At 53.7% G+C, this 19,633-nt stretch overlaps 11 protein-coding genes across 11 annotated transcripts; 6 read left to right on the top strand and 5 right to left on the bottom strand.

Annotated features, from left to right (window-relative positions):
* Positions 1-527: 527 nt before the first annotated feature.
* Positions 528-1,290, top strand: N7459_000326 (60S ribosomal protein eL33; the record flags this gene model as incomplete). The annotated part of the gene is made up of 5 exons (XM_056939511.1): positions 528-552; positions 692-701; positions 877-930; positions 993-1,135; positions 1,193-1,290. The coding sequence occupies 5 exons, from the start codon at positions 528-530 to the stop codon at positions 1,288-1,290; spliced, it is 330 nt and encodes a 109-aa protein (XP_056803791.1).
* A 2,607-nt stretch (positions 1,291-3,897) lies between these two features.
* Positions 3,898-5,133, top strand: N7459_000325 (DUF2406 domain-containing protein; the record flags this gene model as incomplete). Its single annotated transcript, XM_056939510.1, has 5 exons — positions 3,898-4,084; positions 4,168-4,245; positions 4,338-4,463; positions 4,519-4,569; positions 4,631-5,133. 5 exons carry the CDS (start codon positions 3,898-3,900, stop codon positions 5,131-5,133), a joined length of 945 nt encoding a protein of 314 aa, XP_056803790.1.
* A 780-nt stretch (positions 5,134-5,913) lies between these two features.
* Positions 5,914-6,708, bottom strand: N7459_000324 (DUF3602 domain-containing protein; the record flags this gene model as incomplete). Its single annotated transcript, XM_056939509.1, has 5 exons — positions 5,914-6,033; positions 6,195-6,317; positions 6,434-6,503; positions 6,568-6,598; positions 6,669-6,708. The coding sequence occupies 5 exons, from the start codon at positions 6,706-6,708 to the stop codon at positions 5,914-5,916; spliced, it is 384 nt and encodes a 127-aa protein (XP_056803789.1).
* An 840-nt stretch (positions 6,709-7,548) lies between these two features.
* N7459_000323 (putative mitochondrial phosphate carrier protein) lies at positions 7,549-9,037 on the bottom strand (the record flags this gene model as incomplete). Its single annotated transcript, XM_056939508.1, has 6 exons — positions 7,549-7,624; positions 7,693-7,712; positions 7,778-8,123; positions 8,201-8,454; positions 8,516-8,680; positions 8,741-9,037. 6 exons carry the CDS (start codon positions 9,035-9,037, stop codon positions 7,549-7,551), a joined length of 1,158 nt encoding a protein of 385 aa, XP_056803788.1.
* A 568-nt stretch (positions 9,038-9,605) lies between these two features.
* On the top strand, positions 9,606-10,209 carry N7459_000322 (putative cystathionine beta-synthase (beta-thionase); the record flags this gene model as incomplete). The annotated part of the gene is made up of 2 exons (XM_056939507.1): positions 9,606-9,710; positions 9,775-10,209. The coding sequence occupies 2 exons, from the start codon at positions 9,606-9,608 to the stop codon at positions 10,207-10,209; spliced, it is 540 nt and encodes a 179-aa protein (XP_056803787.1).
* A 434-nt stretch (positions 10,210-10,643) lies between these two features.
* On the bottom strand, positions 10,644-11,095 carry N7459_000321 (vacuolar ATPase assembly integral membrane protein VMA21; the record flags this gene model as incomplete). The annotated part of the gene is made up of 3 exons (XM_056939506.1): positions 10,644-10,780; positions 10,846-10,937; positions 10,998-11,095. 3 exons carry the CDS (start codon positions 11,093-11,095, stop codon positions 10,644-10,646), a joined length of 327 nt encoding a protein of 108 aa, XP_056803786.1.
* Positions 11,096-11,645: 550 nt separating this feature from the next.
* N7459_000320 (tRNA-dihydrouridine(20) synthase (NAD(+))) lies at positions 11,646-12,998 on the bottom strand (the record flags this gene model as incomplete). Its single annotated transcript, XM_056939505.1, has 1 exon — positions 11,646-12,998. The coding sequence occupies one exon, from the start codon at positions 12,996-12,998 to the stop codon at positions 11,646-11,648; it is 1,353 nt and encodes a 450-aa protein (XP_056803785.1).
* Positions 12,999-13,752: 754 nt separating this feature from the next.
* ipp1 (inorganic diphosphatase IPP1) lies at positions 13,753-15,016 on the top strand (the record flags this gene model as incomplete). The annotated part of the gene is made up of 4 exons (XM_056939504.1): positions 13,753-14,124; positions 14,191-14,310; positions 14,381-14,808; positions 14,875-15,016. The coding sequence occupies 4 exons, from the start codon at positions 13,753-13,755 to the stop codon at positions 15,014-15,016; spliced, it is 1,062 nt and encodes a 353-aa protein (XP_056803784.1).
* A 364-nt stretch (positions 15,017-15,380) lies between these two features.
* Positions 15,381-15,701, bottom strand: N7459_000318 (mitochondrial 54S ribosomal mL53 protein; the record flags this gene model as incomplete). Its single annotated transcript, XM_056939503.1, has 1 exon — positions 15,381-15,701. One exon carries the CDS (start codon positions 15,699-15,701, stop codon positions 15,381-15,383), a length of 321 nt encoding a protein of 106 aa, XP_056803783.1.
* Positions 15,702-16,340: 639 nt separating this feature from the next.
* Positions 16,341-17,679, top strand: N7459_000317 (putative protein transport membrane glycoprotein Sec20; the record flags this gene model as incomplete). The annotated part of the gene is made up of 3 exons (XM_056939502.1): positions 16,341-16,660; positions 16,730-17,028; positions 17,093-17,679. The coding sequence occupies 3 exons, from the start codon at positions 16,341-16,343 to the stop codon at positions 17,677-17,679; spliced, it is 1,206 nt and encodes a 401-aa protein (XP_056803782.1).
* A 298-nt stretch (positions 17,680-17,977) lies between these two features.
* On the top strand, positions 17,978-19,326 carry N7459_000316 (replication factor C subunit 2; the record flags this gene model as incomplete). Its single annotated transcript, XM_056939501.1, has 4 exons — positions 17,978-18,102; positions 18,157-18,235; positions 18,293-19,108; positions 19,165-19,326. The coding sequence occupies 4 exons, from the start codon at positions 17,978-17,980 to the stop codon at positions 19,324-19,326; spliced, it is 1,182 nt and encodes a 393-aa protein (XP_056803781.1).
* Positions 19,327-19,633: the final 307 nt, after the last annotated feature.

Raw genomic sequence — 19,633 nt, 5'->3', positions numbered from 1 at the left:
CCCGGCTGGAACTGATGACATGATCAGGACATGTCAAGGCCGAGGCAATCAGAACTGAGTAAACTCAAAGACCGACAAGGGTGTCGTCATCGTGAAGTTATTCGTCTTTTGTCAGCGATCTCGCTCCAGAACTGGACAAACCGGACCCGGAGGACTGTAGCCCGGGAGGAACCAGTGGCAGAATGCAAGTGGGCGGTGAGAGTGGGCATCTATGGATCACATGACTGAGAAACAGGTGACATGTTTGCTGAGTCATCTATCAGGCCCGGAGTCTCGGAGCAGCTGTTCTTCCTGATCACCCCTCAGATCGGGATTAGCGTGGTCAATCACGGGACCTCGCTTACCCTGTCGCTAAGGTCCCGTTTGGGGTTAGGGCGAAAGGCGGCCACCACACCTCGCAAATTGATTGTGCGCTCGACTCTATCGAAGCGACGACAACCACGACAACCGGCAACGACTTCTGATCTCTTGCGGGTCATTCCTTCGACTTGTCTTCCTTGCCCGCTGCTCAGAGAAAAGCCGTCACAATGCCTTCGGAACAAGGTCACCGCCGTGAGTGCACCCTGGAGTTGATCCCGTTATCTGGCGGAGGTTGGGTTTGGAGACGCTGCAAGATGGACTTGGGCGCATCGGACAGCCTGGATCGCCGATGAAATAGAATGCAATATGCTAACTCTGGTCTCTCTTCTAGTCTACGTTAAGTAAGTTTTCCCAGCCGCCGTCGCGTTGAACATCCAAACACCCCGTTCTTGATGTGATGCGAAGTGGTTCGATCTGGGGGGAAACCGCGCCGTCGAAGGAGGAACCGGAATGCCACGATCACATTTGCACCGTACGGACAGCCTGAACAGAGGATTAATACGGGTTTCTTTCTAGGGGTCGCCACCTGAGCTACCAGCGTTCGAAGCACAGCGTCAACCCCAACACCAGGTACCTACACCCGATCACATAAAGCGCACAAATGGAAGAATGGAATCTGATATTCGATATAGCTTGGTCAAGATTGAGGGTGTTGACGACACCAAGGCTGCCAACTTCTACCTCGGCAAGAAGGTCGCTTTCGTTTACCGGGCCAAGCGTGAGGTCCGCGGCTCCAACATCCGGGTGATCTGGGGCAAGGTCACCCGGCCTCACGGTATGTGATCACGGTTTTGGGAATTATTTGGGGACTATACTGATTTTTGATATTCAGGCAACTCCGGTGTTGTGCGCGCCAAGTTCCGCTCCAACCTCCCCCCCAAGTCCTTCGGTGCCACCGTCCGCGTCATGCTCTACCCCTCCAACATCTAAACGGCATCTCTGTATCTAGTGGGCGATTCCGTTTCTCACAGACGGTCGGTCAGGCAAGGAAAAGTCGACGGAAACGAAGCCGATGTTGATTTGAGGTGATGGAGTTGGCGGTTTGATAACGTTTCTATTCGTGGGAGAAGGCAGGGCCATATTCCCAAGCCCTACGAATCAAAAAAAATCCAACACTTTTTTACACGTTCACTGCTGTGTCGGTCCCGAGACTGGGAAGAGCGATTCTGTTGATCCGTCTCTATGATTCCTCCTTGTTTTTCGACCTGGCACACTGGGGCGACGCATGATGTTGTCTGGTCGTGCGTCGCCTCGCCTTTCTCCCACCGTGTATCTGACGCTCATACACACCCAATTCCATACCATATTCAACAGACCGGTCAATTCGAGTCCGACGCTTTCTTTTTCTCCGCCACGTGCACCGTCTTGGTTATAGAAGAATTGCATTGTCCTGCTCTGGCTACTCCCCCATGGCATGTGTTGTTACCTGCAACGAAAAGAAATATATCCTCCCATTGCGACTCATCCGAAGCCTCTTGCCCGTTCTATAACTCGATATCGGACCCGTCTGGGTAACGATGGTTGTTGGTCTTCTGTAGCCTTGTAGTGTGGCTGATCTATTCAACCTTCCTGTGTAGCTGTCAGGTATCAGAGTGTAGGCCCTAACACTCCGGGCATGTTCAAAGTATTTAAGGATTTACTTGGACAAGTTGCGCAGAATGAGGATCTTATCAGCCCGTAATCTTCACTCTGGGCGCAATGTTACAGCATGGCTAGAAATGGATGACCTGTGGATAGGGTTTGATCCGGAGTGTATAGATTTGCTTAAACAAAGTAGGCAACATACTCAAGGGACTTTATATGTAACAGATACGGGCATCAGTGAACTGGAATTTTTGTTCCTACATCCGACACTAGTAGGGTGCATAATTATCATCGCGTACACAGTAGTTGAATGTACTAGCAAAATCCAGAGCGACCAACCGTCCAATAGAGGTATTTTGAGGGCATGTTGATGCACTGCATTTCTGACATTGCTTCCTGCATGAGAAGCGCATTCTTATTGTGATTCTCGCTTGTCATGGCGATGGGGCAGCCCCAGTAGCCCCACTGAAGGCTACTTGACGACCTGATTGTCAGATGCCTGGAGTGGGCCTAATAAAGCAACGTCCGTCGTAGCTGATCTTGACCTAATTGATTGATATCACCTCGCGTAGCCGGCGTAGCTGCTGTCTAACCCATTGGCGACATAGCAACTCTGCGTAGTCAATAGAGGATATGGATGTCAAGCCACGACATTGTGCCTATGACAAATTCTGCTGGGTTCCACAAGAGGACCCTCTCAGGCACCTGTACGAGCAGAGCTATGAATATGGCTGTGTTCATCGCCCTCGGATATACTGCAGATCACTCCACAGGTGGGATAGATATCAGCTCCGTGCGCGTTAGATATCGCGACGGCCACTGCGATCAACAAGATTGATATGCGGCTCCCGAGATCCACATGGATGTCCACCCAATGCTTAGCAACGTCTACAAACCAGGCACATTAGACACATACCCGGGTCAGAAAAAGGATTGATCCGGAATCCGAGCAGAGGCACCCGCTAGGCAGAAAGCTTTATCCGCGAGTCACCGCAGGCCGGGCCAATTGGAAGACCCCGGATATCATGCATCACGCGGGCACCGCATTCTAGAAAGGTCGCCACGCCGTGAAATGTGAGACTTTGGGCAGAATTGGGCTTAGACTGAGAGAGTTGTAAGGGCGATCTGCGCGGGTAGTGAGTATGCATTGCCACCGTCAGCCCATGGGAGTGGTGGGATCATGGTGCGAGATCACGGTGCGGGTGCGCCCCCGAGAGAAGATGTCTATGTAGATTGTCTGAAATTTGCATCTGGACTCCCTCGGCAAAGGCTTCTTCTGCTGGTGGCCAGCGGTCCCTGGCAGCGCGTTGGAACTGGGACTTGAGGAACGCTAAGCGGAGGGTCACCACCAATCGCAATCAGGCGAGTCTCCGGCTCTTGTGTACCACGGGACGGCCGAGTTCCTGGGCCATTGTTGGGAACGAGTGGGAAACGACGAGTGCGAGGCGGAGAGAAAAAAAAAAGAGTGCGAAGATTGGGAGATGGAGAATGGAGAAGGGGAATCGGGGACTAGAACGATGGGATTGCGCGGCCCTTGGGGTCCTTGAGAGTGTGAAGAGACAACCAGCGTAGAACTTGGGTGCCCCGGTCATTGCGTGGCGCCTGTCGTCAACCACACATCGTCCACCTTTTCTCTTTTTTTCCTTTCCTGATCCTTTCTATTTAAAGTGATCGCCCGGTGCCCACTTCGCCTGCGATCGATCTTCACCGTCTGCCTCCCAGCCTCTTCCCTCGGCCGCAATCAAGTCCAAACGCTGAAGCACTCACACCGCACCGATTTGAACTAGACGACGCCAGTCTAGTAGCACTACGGGTGTCTGCCATTCAGCTTGGCAGTTCCCACCATCGTGCTGCTCCTGCTGCTCCACTCACGCCTAGCTCAAGCAGATCCCAGCCGTTTCAGACCCCCCAACTGCCTTGATCTCGGGCGCTAAAAACGAACGGCCCATAAATATGGCGGCCCCCCAACCAGCCTCGTCGCCCCGGCGAAATCGTGGTTTCAGTGTCAAGTCCGACCATTCTCGTCAGTCCAGCGCCTCTGGCCACAAATCCCACATCTCCGAGAGCTCTGAAGAGAAAGCCCGGCGCAATCTACACACCAAAGCGGACCCGCTCATCGCCATGAACGAGTTGCAACCCAGTACGTCCACTCCGGACCCACGTGGGACGTGGGACACTCGCATTTCCCGACATTCCAAGCAGTCCCGTTAACCTCGTTCGCAGTGGCCGTGGCGCTGGAGAAGTCCAACCTGGGCTCTCTGCGCGAAATGCAGCACAAGGATCAGTATGGGAATGTTATCAGTACGTTGGTTCTCTCTCATTCCTGCGCCGGCCTGGTTTTGGCCCGCTCGTCCAGTCGTACCCCGTACAAGACTGACCGTTGCCTGATACAGCCGATCCCGACTGGTCAAACCCTACTCGCCCACGTTTTGAGCGGCCCTTGGATACCATCCGATCATTCGAGGCGGCTATCTATGGCACATACAGCAGCACGCGCCCCGTCTCGTATGCCCGGACAGGTTCGTTGTGGCTCCCACCCCCGTTCGCGGAATCCCCCACTGATCCATCTAACAGAAGATGCCGCATCGCAAATGGGCGACTTCAGCAGGCGGACCAGCTATTACGGTAGGAGATTTCCCTCCAAACCCCCATCATCCGTCCGATCGTGTCCTAAAATCGCATCCAGGCAACGGCTCTGGGAACCGCTATGGCGACAACTATGGTGGCCGAGGCAACCAATCCCGCCCGGATAGTTTCATCGACGGATACCAAAGCCAAGCGCCCGACAACAACTTCCCCTACTCCCCGAACGGCCCGCGACGACCGCGCCACTATCCCCGCATGTCCACCGACCAGAATCAGATGACCTACAACACGAACTCGCAGTACGGCTCTCCGACGCAGGGAACCTACCAACGCTCCTACGATAATGTCACCGCCATGTCCGGTTCGGGCTCTGGCTACACCGACCCCTACGGCCAATCGACCGACCCGAGCTCCCTGAACAGCTCCATGGACCAGTTGCAGCAGCAGGCCCTGCAGCAACAGCAACAACAGGCCTACGCCAACAAGGGCCTCCCCACGCAGCCGGCCCCGACCAAGCCGAAATTCGCGGCTCCGGCCGTCAACAAGGAAGCCGGCAACGAAAAGCGCAAGAGCTGGTTCAAGAAGCGCTTCAGCAAGGGCTAGACGCTGCCTGACTTGCTCACGCCATCAATTTCCATCTCTGGCTACGGGGGCCTCGCTCTCCTATTCTCGTTTGGTCTTTTTTTTTCCCCGCGGAAGGTGTTGCCATCATCACTCGCCAGGCGTTGCGTGGTTGTTTGTTTGTCTTCTTGCACAGATTCTTTAAGATAGTGGGTGGGATCTTTGGACTTGCCATATTTCCTGTCATAGTCTTCATTCTTGTTTTCGCTTCAGACTATGCTTTAATGCCGTCATGATACATGGGATATGGGATTTGGGATTTGGGTCTGGGTTTCTGTTCTCTTCCGGGGTTTCTTTTGCCTTCTTGCACATGGATAGCTCTTTTTTTTTATCTCTGGCTGCGCGGTCAGCTGCTGTGATATGATTTGCACAATGGTACTCTACATTTTATGCTTGAACGGTGTGGGGTTTCCGAATTTCCACTTCGAGATTTACTAGATATGGATGTATATACCGAGGTCTTTGCTACAGGGTCGGACAATCTGAAATGATACAGAAATATCTAATGAAGAGCAGATCTCCACAAGAGCGTCAATTGCAGCACACTAGACCACCAATCTACCTCAAGAGAAAGAGAGGACTGCACCCTTTCCGAGCCTCGAGAATCCAAATTCTTCAACGAAAAGCGGTACCAGCAAAGTCAACATAAAGAAATGGGAATCACAGCGCAGAAACCAAGCAAGTAAATACCCTTATCCGCGAGTTGTGTACGAGACTCGCGCACAGCAACATCCTTCACGGCGGATCGTCCCCGGGTCCGGATCACTTCCGGCCCAGTAACTTGTTCTTCAGCTTATCCGCCAGTCCCTCGTGCACCGTCTTGTGCTTCTCCTTCTCCTTGCGGGCTGCTTCGTCGAGGTGCACGTTACCTTGGCCGCCGCGCTAGAGCACATTGAGGTATTAGCTGTGTACATGGATCGTCGATGGTAAATCTAGCATGTAGATGCAGATGCAGATGCAGATGCAGACGGCGATCGTAGCGTGGAAACCACGAACCATCGCTGCGCGAGCACAGAACGCGGTGGGATGGGTCGAATACTCACCCCGGTGTGGTAGGTCTCGTCGGTGGAGTTGCGCACCGCCAGCTCCGGGATCATCTCCGTGTCGTGGGGGACTTTGGAGGTGGCGCGGATATGCGGGGATCCGATGTTGCCAGCGCCGCCGCGCTAGAGTGTGGCATAGCGGTTAGTTTTTGTCTCAGAGCCAAATAATCACGGGTGTATAGAGGAAGCTTATTGGGGCTTCCACATAGACAGAGCAAGGAAGGAGGGCGGGAACTTACACCGGCAGAGTAGGCGCCGTCGCCCTGGTCACCGTACACGCCCTCGCGGACGATCTCGCCGTCGATGTATCTGGTGGTTAGATTAGCGATGGCTCACCCCTTGTCGGCGAGCGCTGGCATCGATGGGCGCATACTCGGTAGCATCATGGCCAATATTTCCCTGGCCTAATTCCAGTTTGTGAATATCGTTAGCTCAGTGGTGATGAAAATACGCGCAAGGGGACGAGAGCCGTACCTCCACGGCCATGCGAAACCATCGGCGCCTCGTCAGGCATGGTGATAGCGCTTGCGATTGCGATTGCGACTGCGATTTAAATTCCGAATGGACCAAGATGTAAAAGCTAAGGAGAGAAGCAGAGTCAGTTGCGCTGCAGTGCGACCCCATGCGAGGGGCGGCGGTGGAGTCTTATCGTGTTGGATCGAGAGCCAACACGGAAATGTACTAGAGAGCTTCTCCTAGTGCCGGTGGGACTGCGATAACAAATACATGCAGGTACCGGAGTCAAATCTCGCGAGGGAACATACCAGATGCAGCGTGGGGAGGAGTGATGAATGGAATGGATCGGTGGCGGAGGCTGAGCAGAAACCTGAGAACTGCAAAGAAAAAGCAAGCACACATACGGTCAGACTATGTATGTCTTTGCAGGCCCGGCAAGAATCGGGGCGAAGTCACCTGCTTTAAACCTCGCTGCGCGAGTTCATCTAGTGCCTGAGGCTGGGAATTGCGAATGGACCGGGATTGGCGATGTCTATAAGCAACATTACCGGGACTACATTATTTTTCATACAGTCGCAGTAAAGCATCGTCGCGCTGAGTTGCTGTGATTGGTGACGTCGTGGGTTGATAAGATAAGGGACGGCGATTGGTCGATGCCGTGACTAACCTTTGGCTGATAGCGCGCTTGGCGAGGGTTGAAGAAGCTATTTGACTATGGAAAAGGAGACGGTGCAGAAGAGATGGCGATAAGTCATTGGTGAAAACAACTGTCATTGTAAAATTGGAACGAGAGACCGGGAAATCTTCACCCATCTGGAAGCGCAATTGCAGAATCTCACCCCGACCGGAACTTACACTAGGAAGGAAGAGGAAATGAAGGATGCGAGCCTTATTGCTCCTACTGGGTCTTTTTCTTTTCCTCGTTTCCACCACCGGTGGTCGGTAGACCCATGAAGATCTTGAAGGAATCGTAGCTACAGAATCGTTCGAGTTAGCACAACTACGTCGACCGAGATGCAGAAAGGGGATTGCAGTCCCATACATCATCCACTGGAGACCAGTCTGCATAGATCTGTTAGTCTGGGTTTCAGGTTCAAAAAAGTCGCGGGGTAAAAGAAGCCACTGACCAGAGTACCGATCATAACAATACGAACGGGCAAGCCGTTCCACAGTCCACGGAATCCGATATCACCATAGATGCGGCTCATAGCAGCACCGAAGGCCTCGCCCGCCTGACGGTTAGCATTGAGCTTGCTCACCATCACATCAGCCGGGTGCGAGACCACCGCGCAAAGAATACCGGCCAGGTAACCACCAGTGAAAGCAACCGCGGTCTGAGCACCCTTGTTGTAGTCGGACTTCTGTCCCGGCAGGTTGTGGTAGATCATCTCCACGATTGTCTCGAACGAAGCAAACTTCATCATGGTGTAGGGGATCTGGCGGCCCCAGAGTGGGTACAGGCCCTTGTACAGCCTGGGGAGTCAAAATCAATCAACTGTCCTTCAAGATCCAGATTTTGATCCAACGAGCATCGCTGATCGGTTACCTACCCGGATACTCCCTCCTTAGAGACGACCGAGGAGATACCACTGAAGGTACCCCGCATGTCCGGTGGGATGGTCGTCTGCATGCGCACCTTGACGGACTCAAACGGGCACAAAGCCACATCTGCAATCAACTCGGCTGAGGCACTGGCCACCAAGTAGAGAGAAGTCTTCCATTTGGTGGCACGTTCCTGGCCGACCAAGTCGCTGTAGAACTTCTTGAAGTACTCATATCCTCCATACTTGAATGCACCTTGGGCCTTGATATGATACGTCAGTGGCTGGTATATACTCGTGGAAGATGGGGCAGCGTTGACTAACACTGTAGCCGAAGAACGTAGGACTCCAGCCGGTAAAGACGCCACGCAGGCCCTCGGCAGCACGGATCTTGCTGTAAGCTTGCAGATTGCTCTTGTAGAGCAGGGGATCAACTTGGCGGCGGCACTTGATCAGATCCAAGGGGGTCACTGCGGTGTGGGTCAGACCCTGGAGACGAAGAAGTCAGTGGTTGATCGTCAGATGGCACTAGGCTGTAGTGTGACGAACACAAGCCAGCATACCGCCGAAAGTGCATGCGGCGTAATACTTCGCAGTCCATGGCTCAATCTTGCCGGCCTTCTCCTGGGCCTTGTTACTCGCGACATCGAATTCGCGGGCGGCCTCTTTGGTGACGGAATTCGCGGTCTTCTTCGCCTCGTCGATGGCACTCCATGCCGGAAACGGTTCCCGTCGTTGCGGAGTCCGGCTGAGAGGCATCTCAGAGGACGGCGGTGACTGCTGGCTCAGGCCACTGAGCGGATGCTGAGCAGCAAGCGCATTGAGAATGGAGTCGGAGGGGAACATGGCGAGCTATTGCCTGCGATCTATTAGTGTGGATATCCAGAGTGGAGCACTCCTGACACTCGAATGCAGCGATCGTGCTAGATCGAGCGTGGCGGCTCCACTGGCAGGCGAGTATCGACAACGAACTGGCTGATGTATGTGGACACACTGTCTCGTGTGTACTGTCGTTCAAGGTGGTCCTTTGGCAGAGCAGTTCTTCAGTTCAAATACGGTTGTCGACGGAAAGAACGGAGTTAAGGCGGCGGTTTTAGGCGGCGGTGCTAACTAGTTAACTAGTTAAGTTACTCCGCAGCAGATGACGTCTCAGTCGCGGGTCTTGGCGTGCAAAAAAGAGAAACGGCGCCGAATCCGATCAAATTCGCTGTTGGGCACTTCGTGCATACACTCCAGCCACCTTGTTTGTTTCCGCAGGCAAGAGACACTGGTCAACAATTCTTTGGCCTCGATTCTGCCTCAATTGCCCCGGTCTTGGCCTCTAGCGTTGCTTCAACGGCCCCGCCTCTCCTCTAACCTGCCGAGCCCCTCCCTCCAACCCTTTCACCTCTAGTATCCACCAGCAACAACGATCATGGCGTCGTATCTGACCGGCAGCGAGGCCTATACTCGGGAGAATCAATCGTCAGCACGCTCCGCTGCAGCTCCGCAAGGAGCTTGGGCGGACAAGTACCGCGGGGTTAGTCCTCTTCGCCCGTGCACTCGACACACAAAGGATGAAGCTCATTAAATGTTTCCTACAGGCGACTGTCGAGGATCTCGACCCCCCTCTAGCTCTGTCCGTCTCGCCTCATGACCCCGTCTCCGCTGCCCTCATGGCCGCCTACGAACGCGACTACACCCACCTCACCGTCATCTCCGCCACTAAGCGATCCCTCCTCGGCTACCTCAGCATCCCGCGACTCAAGGAGCTTCTCCAGAATGGCACAGTCAAGGAAACCGACACTGTTGCCTCGGCAATGCAGCGCTTCAACCGCAAGCGCGGCATCTACCAAGTCATCACAATGGAAACGCCCTTGGAGGAGCTGGAGCAGTTCTTCGAAAGCGAAACCGGCGCCAATGGCGAGCAGCGCGAAAAGCAGCAGTTTGCAGTTGTGACGGATGTGTCACGCAAGTTCGTTCTGGGCGTTGCGACCAAGGCCGACCTGGAGGAGTTTGTGAAGCGGAGACCGGCGTGAGCGAGGGAGGATTTGTGCGCGGCGTGGGCTCGCTTACTAGTGGCAGCAAAGCATATCGGCGTTCCGTGTCGTGGACTCGAGTATTCGGCTTTTTCTGTTTCTATTGTGTATCGGAGCACGATTCCTTCAACATGGACATGGTATCTATAACACCTGTCGGACATGGAAGGGGCCTGGGTCTAGGACTTCTGCGTGGAGCCCAACGTCCTGGATATAGACCTGGCGCATGGAATCCTGTTTTGATCCGACGGTATGATATGCAAATAGCAATCAAGAACTCTTGTATTTTTGCTTTTGAGTGCCCCCAGAGCACCCGAACAATCAATGGATGAATGCAGTCAAACAAAAAGCATTTGAGACCCCGAGCAATTATGCCTGCAACGCCAAATATTCAGAGCGTAAATAGATTACATCCGCATCCATCCGGGAGCATATCACTGCGCTTTCTTCGACTTGGACTTTTCGGCCTCTAGCCGGTCGCTCTGGTCTTCCTTCCACGCCACGTAAATGTAACCGAACAAGACCAGGTTGGCCGTCAGCGCCGCGGTGATCCCAGCCCATGTCGCGTTGCCTATGGGCATGATTAGCTTCATTGACATTCCCAGGTACTGAATGCGACACGAGCTTGAAACTCACCGCTGAAAACCGAGTTCACGGTCAGGAAATACATGCCGATGGGCAGGATCACCATGGCAGCGGTGAAGGCAAGAAGCTTGAAGATCACATCCCTGTTACGATGCTCGTGTTAGTGACTAGCTACCAATTGATCCTGACGGTGGCTCACGTACTTTGGGACCGCCGGGGACACGTCCGAGTCGCTTTCCTCCGGCGCAGGCTTGGCCGCGACGTCGGCGTAGCTCTGCCCGTGGGGACGGCGGGCGGACATGATGTTGAGAATATGTGCTATATGGAGCTTCAAATCCGATTGGAGAATACTCTAGCCCAAGTCTGTGGGTTCGAAGGGGGTCTTGGAAGCTTGTTGCTGGGAGTTGATTGCGGAGAGCGCTAGTCGCGGTCGGTCACATGGCGAGGGCTGAGTGATCATCGCACTGCAACTATGTACGCAACTATCTACATCATGGTTGATCAAGACACCTGCGTCTTGATCAGTCAGATCGAACGATGTTGGAATTTGATCCCTGATTGTGTTACCACTCTAAGAAGGGTGCTAGGAAGCTAAACCTGCATCTGGCACAGGTTCTGATATAAATCAAGGGTGGTCTACTCACATCAACATGTCTATATGAGGTATCTGTCTTGTCGTAAACACATGGATATTATTTATGTATGGTTTTGGGGAATCTATGGACATAGAGGGGAAGCACAACACCTCTAAATGCAGACACTAAAGCACCGAATCCAAATACCAGGCTATGCAGAAAACACAAAGAGTAGAGAATGCGGACGTCAGGACGAGCGATGACAATACCGAATGATCATGCCATCACCTCGGACTTCTGGATGACCTCGGCAGGAATCGAAACATCGACAGCGGACTGCTCCGCTTCGGTCGAGGCTGACTTCGAGGGCTCTGGGATAGAAGAGGTGCGAATAGGACGGCCATTTTGGGTAGGCTGAGAGACAGGCTTAGATCTGGTGCTATCCCCGCCAGCTGCGCGAGCGGTCTCGTTGTTCTCCATGGCATTCTGAACAGCCTTGGAACGAGTGTGTTCCTCGCCAAGCTCCCACTTTGAGGTTACATTGAGAACCTCATCGACGCGAATGGCGGAGGGAATGAGGTCATCAAATTTCAAGCGGCGACAGATATCAGTGTAGGTCTTGGCAAGCTTGGCGTCTTTGAACTCCTTGTTCTTGCCCGGTATCATCATGTTGAGTAGGTACTTCGTGTTACCCAGGCGATTCTCGCTCTCGATACTGAATTTGACATATTCGTAGACAACATCCCGCCACGGAGCAAGACCGCCGTCTGCTTCAGTGCGGAAGCACGACGAGTTGGCCTCAGCCGCTGTGGCAATCATAGCGCCGTCAACGCCATACTCAGACATTAGGGCGAGTCCATCGTCGCGCGAGGAAACGTCACCGTTCATCACACAAGCCACGCCCGCTTTGTGGCACAAATCGGAAATCATGCGTAGCTGGTGGCGGATAGCCCGCTCGCGAGGCCGCATGGGAGTGGTGCGGCAGTGGACGGTCAATCCGGTGATACCAGTGCGCACCAGCCGCGAGACGAGAGCTTCGGTGAGTTCCGGAGTTTCGAGGATGCGAATCTTGACGGAGATGCCGATATTAAAGGGTTCACCGACCTCGCGGACCAAGGCCTCTAGAATCGACACAAGTTTGTCCGGGGTGCGCAGCAACGCAGCGCCCATTCCGCCACTGGTGCTGAAGGGCTTGGGGCAGCCCGAGTTGACATCGATACCGGAGACATCATTGGCGACGATGCGAGCAGCTTGTACTGCTAGCTCGGGAGTTGCCGTGCCCAGCTGGAAGACGAGTCTTCCCTTTTCACGCACCGGGTCGATGCGGTAGAGGACTGATTCCTTCGTTGCCGGGCCGGGCCGACCGCCGTTCGAGGAGTAGCGGAAGAATTCGATGGTGCCGTTGCGAGGGTTCACGCGACGGATCGTGCCGATCATGGAGCGGTCGATGGTTTCCGGGCCCCAGACGAGGTCGGCGCCATACTTGAGGGCAAGCAGGCGCGAGGGCAGTTCGCCCGACCGGACCATCGGGGCCAGGACGATTTTCCCACGGTAATCGACACCGTTGGCGGGGATGGGGACGCGCGGCACCTGTGCCGGCGCAGACACAGTTGCGGTGAGGGAGGCCATTGCGGATCGGAAGAATCTGATCATAGCATGCTGAGGAGGGGGGGGGACGATTCCAAAGTGGGAGATGCCGCACTTTTTCTGGAGATGCGATCGGCCAAGTCCGCTGGGCGTCACGTGCCGATAGAGGCGATAACCTGGTTTCTTCCTCTCATTGTGTGTCGTGTTGACCAATCAGCGTTGTCACATCCCTGCCAAGAGTAAACCAAGTGTCCTCGTTGCCACCTAGGAGAATTATCGTCATTGGAGGATATTTCATAGCACCATCAGAATTATATAGTAGGCGTCTTGATAATTGCCCACTATCCCGATATCGGCCTAGCACTCGCAGCTGTCAGCGGCAACTGAATATGGAGTACATGCAGAGTACATTGCAGCCCGGGTCAACGGGACAGGTATAGGTACCACAGATGCCCAAGCGGCATGAAACACGAATAGTGTCCTAGCAGTTCACCAGAGGGATCTATAGTGATCCAAGGACCATGGGGTCCAACCATAGTAAGCTATAGTGCTGTATAAGTATTCATTTCCGATCTTTCGGTCGGCTTCCCAGCGTTCGGTAGGCTTTCTCGTTGTCCATGTCGGGACCTCGGAGAGCCACCGCCGAAGAAAAAAAAAGACCCGCGCAGTCACCCAAGGACATCAACCCAGGATCCAGTCCGAAGCCCCCTGGATTCCACGCTCTCGGGGCCACGCACACCCATATAGGGTTGACCGCATCGTCGAGGCCGCTCTGTAGCAATTGCCAACGCAGCCAATGGCTCTGGCCCGTCCTCCCTTGGCCCGACTGGGATTTCCTGCCTCCACCGCCTCCCGCCGTGTTTGGCGCACATCAGCAACGCTGGCTCCCCCCACTTCCAAGACCCCTCCTTCCTCCTTTTCTCCCCCCACTACTTCTTCTCTCTCTCGCGCTGCTCTTCTTTCCAGACATTTCTCTTCCACCCCGCCCGCCATGTCGTACACCGTCCGCAAGATCGCCCAGCCCTTCACGCTGGAGCACCGTGTTTACATCGAGAAGGATGGTGTCCCCGTCTCTCCCTTCCACGACATTCCCCTCTTCGCCAATGCCGAGCAGACTGTCCTGAACATGGTCGTCGAGATCCCCCGCTGGACCAACGCCAAGCAGGAGGTACGCCAACGCGCCTGTCCCCGCTACATACACCATCCACAATGCTGATTGCGAGCGACTCTTCAGATCTCCAAGGAGGAGTTCCTCAACCCCATTAAGCAGGACACCAAGAAGGGCAAGCTGCGCTACGTCCGCAACTGCTTCCCCCACAAGGGCTACCTCTGGAACTACGGTGCCTTCCCCCGCGTAAGTCTGCCGCATATCTCTGCTCTCTGCGCCCGAGTCAATGGCGGGGTAAACTGACAATTCGATCTAGACCTGGGAGGACCCCAACTCCGTCCACCCCGAGACCAAGGCCAAGGGTGACAACGACCCTCTGGATGTCTGCGAGATCGGCGAGCTCGTTGGCTACCCCGGCCAGGTCAAGCAGGTCAAGGTTCTGGGTGTTATGGCCCTGATTGACGAGGAGGAGACCGACTGGAAGATCATTGTCATCGACGTCCACGACCCTCTGGCCTCCAAGCTCGACGACATCGAGGATGTTGAGCGCCACCTGCCTGGTCTCCTGCGCGCCACCAACGAGTGGTTCCGCATCTACAAGATCCCCGACGGCAAGCCCGAGAACCAGTTCGCCTTCTCCGGCGAGTGCAAGAACAAGAAGTACGCCATGGAGGTTGTCCACGAGTGCTCCGATGCCTGGGAGAAGCTTGCCACTGGCAAGAGCCCCAACGGCGATATCAGCCTGTAAGTCCTGTCTCAATTGTGTCTGTTGCCGGACGGAACATCTTTCCCACTAACTTTGACCCGCAGTGCCAACGTGACCGTTGAGAGCTCGCCGGATCGTGTTGACCAGGGCCAGCTTGCCTCCATCCCCCGCGGTGAGGAGCTGCCTCCTGCCCCCATCGACGGCAGCATTGACAAGTGGTTCTTCATCTCCGGCGCTGCTGTCTAAATGTTGAATGTCGCTGTGTTATGACTATCAAAATCAAAACGTTGAGTGCCCGCCGTCACTCAGACGGTGTGTATATTTGAACTACGGACTTTGCTTAGTATAATTGGCCGTGCACCGGATACAATTAATCTAGCTGAAGCAAAATCTACATGAAACATGAGTGCGTGGAATCCACATCATAACTTGTAAATCTACCATGGACCTGCTTCTCCAATAAGGTGATATCACGCACTCTATTTAGTAGTAGAGCTCCAATTCCCCCACTGCGCCATAAACGAAACAGCTCAAAGTAATATGATACATAATAGTCAATGATATCTTCAAAAGACCATGGAGGCCCCCAATAAAACCCAGCAGAAAGAGTTTATCCCTTCAGACTGGCCTCCCGCTCCAGCGCTCGCCCAACCCGTGACACCTCTTCAACCACGTCTCCAATCTTCAGGCCGCGTTTGCCAACCTCTAGCGTCAGCTCCTTGCCGCCTTTGAACCCGACGGTCATAACGGGTTGCTGTGTCGAGTGGCGCGGCAGTTGGGTCACCTTGATGTCGATATGGTTGGGGCTGCTAGTGGGGGTCGTGTTCGGGGTGCGCAGCAGTGAGAGGAAGAGCCGGCAGGGCCGAGAGGCATGGGAGAATGGGTTGAATGTTGTACGAAAAGCGGTAATCGTCGTGATTGGAATCGTCATGGTGAGTGGTCTTTGAGGTGTTACTGCACGGAACGGACGGGTTCGATTTGGTTGGGTATTGGTCTCTTGGGTTGGCGGTACTAAAATGTATGGGGTAAACAGTCAAGGATATGGCTTATAACCGAGTCAGTTTCTCTGAAATGCGTATGCAGCTCGTGTGCTGAGTGTAGAAAGCGTCGTACCTGATTAAACTCGATATGGAGTTGTGCCGGAATTTTTTGCGGTGGTTTTCCGACTGTCGCTGTGCGCAGAAAGAATGGGTATCTTGGATGGGTAGCGAGGCAGAAGAGAACCGGAGCCAAGCCCACTCAGTTTGGACTCGGGTCTGGCTGGTCGTTGGAGAATTGGACGATTAAAGGATCCGAAGAGTCGACTTGCCCGAGTTCGCGCGGACTGCAGGCCCGATGTTTGCACCCACCTGGACAGTGTATGCAAACATGTCCTGTGTAGAACCGCGCCTGCAACCTGGCACTTTGCGACTCCTCTCTCTTTCGCTTAACAGAAAACCTTACAAGTTCAGCAAATCTCACGGGGTTCCGTTGGTTGAATTCAGCTTTACCCATCAACCTTGTCTCAATCCTCATTGAGAACCCGGTCGGATGCGACAGACCCGCCAACGGCTCCGGGATACCACTAAACATGTTCACCGTCGCCGGGCTTCGCGCGGACTTGGAGAAATGTGCAAATGAGCTCGGAAAGATACAAATCCTCGTGGATAGACTGCGCAGTTTTACACCATACAGCGAACGAGATGGCCAGGACCGCGTGAGCCTCGGGGTGGATATTCATGCTGATCTGACAAATGTCGAGAGAGAACTGGAGCTCCTGCTTGTGGATGTCGAGGCGCTCGATACCGGCTCGGATAACCGGAGAAAGCTTCCAACAACAATTGGGGAGAAAGAAGCAGAGAATGAACGAGTGGTTGCGATGGCGGGGCGATTGGCAGATGATCTGAAGAAGTAAATCCTTCACATCTCTCTTGTGCTTGTGATCATACAATAGTGATGATTCATGCTAATATTCCGCAGAACTCGTGTAGGGTATCGAAATGCCCAATTGCAGGCCTTGAAGGCCGAGCAAGATGCGGACCTGGCAAAACAGCGGGAAGACTTCGAACAATGGAAGGCCGACCTCTCAAAGCCAAAGGAACAAGAGTCAGTGTTGTCGAAGCCACAATCGCCGGAACGCCGACCCCAGCCATCAGAGAAATTTACGCAAGATGATATGGTATTGAATGCATCAAATGATGTCACGGCCGCCCTGCGCAGAACCCACCACCTGATGCAGGCGGAGCTCTCCCGCAGCCAGTTTGCTCAAGAGACTCTCGGTGAGTGCATCAGAAAAGTGTATATGTCATGTTCCGGATATACTAATACCGAACGTCTTATTAGAACAATCCACCGCCGCCATTTCTTCTCTGTCCGAATCCTACAGCAGCCTCGATACTCTTCTCACTTCGTCTCGCAGCCTTGCCAACTCTCTTCTTCGCTCACAAAAGTCTGACACATGGTATCTCGAGACCACATTCTATATTCTTCTTGGGACCATTGCGTGGCTTCTATTCCGTCGTGTTCTTTACGGCCCACTTTGGTGGCTTGCGTGGCTCCCGTTCAAACTTGTCCTGCGCTTCGTCTTCGCTGCTCTGGGTGCAGTTGGACTTTCAAGTACCAAGTCCATTCAGCCTTCGCCGAACCCTATTGCCAGCGGTATCTCAGAGACTTTACATCAGACAGCCGCAGCGGTCTCCGGGAGCGAGGTGCCTACGAATAACGCTGCGTGGGAGGAACAGCCGTCAGCGCAGGAGAAAGAAGATCGCCTCATCGATAAGATTGGAAAAATGATGGATAGTGACTCCAAGGACGAAGGTACCAATATCGACGATATCTCGCCGGAAGAGAGGAAGAGACAAGAGGAGCTGCCTCGCAACCCCAAGAAGAGGATGTACGAGGCGGAGGAGCCAGTGCGGGATGAGCTATAGAATTAAACATACGAATTTAATGACATGCTACCAGTGTGAATTTGGGTCTTTATGAAGCTGGGAGAGCTTTGTTCACAATCATGTCCATAAGAAAAGTAAATGTAAGATTGCTTTACAGTAGACATCGAAGTACAGCTGCGCTCTTTGATTGGCTGAGAGCTAAGTGGTGCGCGTATCACGTGGAGACGCGTCTCATCCACCGCGGAGGGCGTCTCGTCTTCTTCAATTTCCGACTATCTAAGCAATCGCAGCTACAGGCTAAACTCCTGTCATCACTCGAAAGGGCCTCCGTGGAACCATGGCTTCCACCTTCTTCAACAATAAGGCCCATGCTGCCGCCGTTGCTGCATCCAGCAGCTCTAAGACGAAGGCCAGCGACACCAAGGAAGATACAACTCGCCAACAGCCCTGGGTCGAGAAATAGTACGTGCGCACTATATTCTCACTGTCTCTCTACTTCTTTCTAACTGGGGCCAGCCGACCCAAGACTCTGGACGACGTCGCCGCGCAAGACCACACAACGAAAGTGCTCCAGCGGACCTTGCAGGCTTCCAACGTAAGGAAACGCCTCTCTTCCAACCCCACAGAGCCAATTGTAAACTCACAGTTATAGCTACCTCACATGCTCTTTTATGGACCCCCCGGAACCGGTAAAACATCTACCATCCTCGCTCTCGCCAAATCTCTTTTCGGTCCCGCATTATATCGCTCCCGCATTCTCGAACTGAACGCCTCCGACGAGCGTGGCATCGGCATTGTCCGAGACAAAGTGAAGAATTTTGCCCGAGCTCAACTTTCTCAGCCCACGGGACTAGATGCCGCTTACCGCGCGCAATATCCTTGCCCGCCCTTCAAGATCATCATCCTCGATGAGGCAGACAGCATGACACAAGATGCACAGTCGGCATTGCGTCGCACGATGGAGCAGTACAGTCGCATCACACGTTTCTGTCTGGTGTGCAACTATGTCACTCGCATTATCGAGCCTCTTGCAAGTCGTTGCAGCAAGTTCCGATTCAAGTCGCTGGATAATACTGCTGCAGGTGTGCGGTTGGATGAAATTGCCCGCTTAGAAAACTTGAGGCTTGAGGACGGTGTCGTTGATACTCTAATTCGATGTGGCGAAGGTGATTTGCGTCGTGCAATCACCTACCTCCAGAGTGCAGCACGGTTGGTGGGTGCGACACGCGCACCAACTAGAAAAGACGGAGATGAGGACTCTGAGATGACGGATGCTGATAGTGCTGCCGGGGAAATGATCACCGTCCGTAGCATTGAGGAAATTGCCGGTGTTGTTCCGGAAAGTATTTTGGACAGTCTTTTCCAGGCTATGCAACCCAGTGGCGCGGGATCTGCGTATGGGGCCGTCTCGAAGGTGGTAACAGACCTTGTAGCAGACGGATGGAGTGCCACCCAGGTTATTGGCCAGGTAGGTGTCGCTCTTTCCCGGTCTTTCACATAGCTTTGTGCTAATCCTCGATGCAGTTGTACCGACGAGTCATTTTCAATGAGGCTATTCCAGACCTCCAGAAGAACAAGATTGTCATGGCTTTCTCGGAGATGGATAGACGGCTTGTCGACGGCGCAGATGAACACTTGTCCGTCCTGGATCTTACCCTCGGTATCGCCGGCATCTTGCGCGGCTGAATTAGCCACCCATCTAATAAAAGCCAAGAAGAATACAGCCTCCTTCTGTCTGGTGCAGTGTGCTTGTCGCTAGACTTGGTGGTTTGAATTGGGCATGAATCGAAACTTCTAGGCCCAACAAGACAAGACTCAGCTGAATGAGTAGGGGGCGTTAAGGATGGATTTGCTTTCTTGCGGCAAATCGAGGCGTTCATCTAGTTCGATTGTATTTTTCAGAATGAGGATGATCATGATACCCTGGCATTTGCCTTTGAGCTTTATACGTGCTTAGCTTGACATTTAGCTGGATGCTGTACCAGTGCTATAA

This window comes from Penicillium hispanicum (assembly GCF_028827665.1).
Source record: "Penicillium hispanicum strain IBT 35686 chromosome Unknown utg000001l_segment0_segment0, whole genome shotgun sequence".
NCBI classification, from domain to species: domain Eukaryota; kingdom Fungi; phylum Ascomycota; class Eurotiomycetes; order Eurotiales; family Aspergillaceae; genus Penicillium; species Penicillium hispanicum.
Note: the sequence above shows the minus strand (reverse complement) of the source record. Positions and strands in the feature narration are given on the sequence as shown.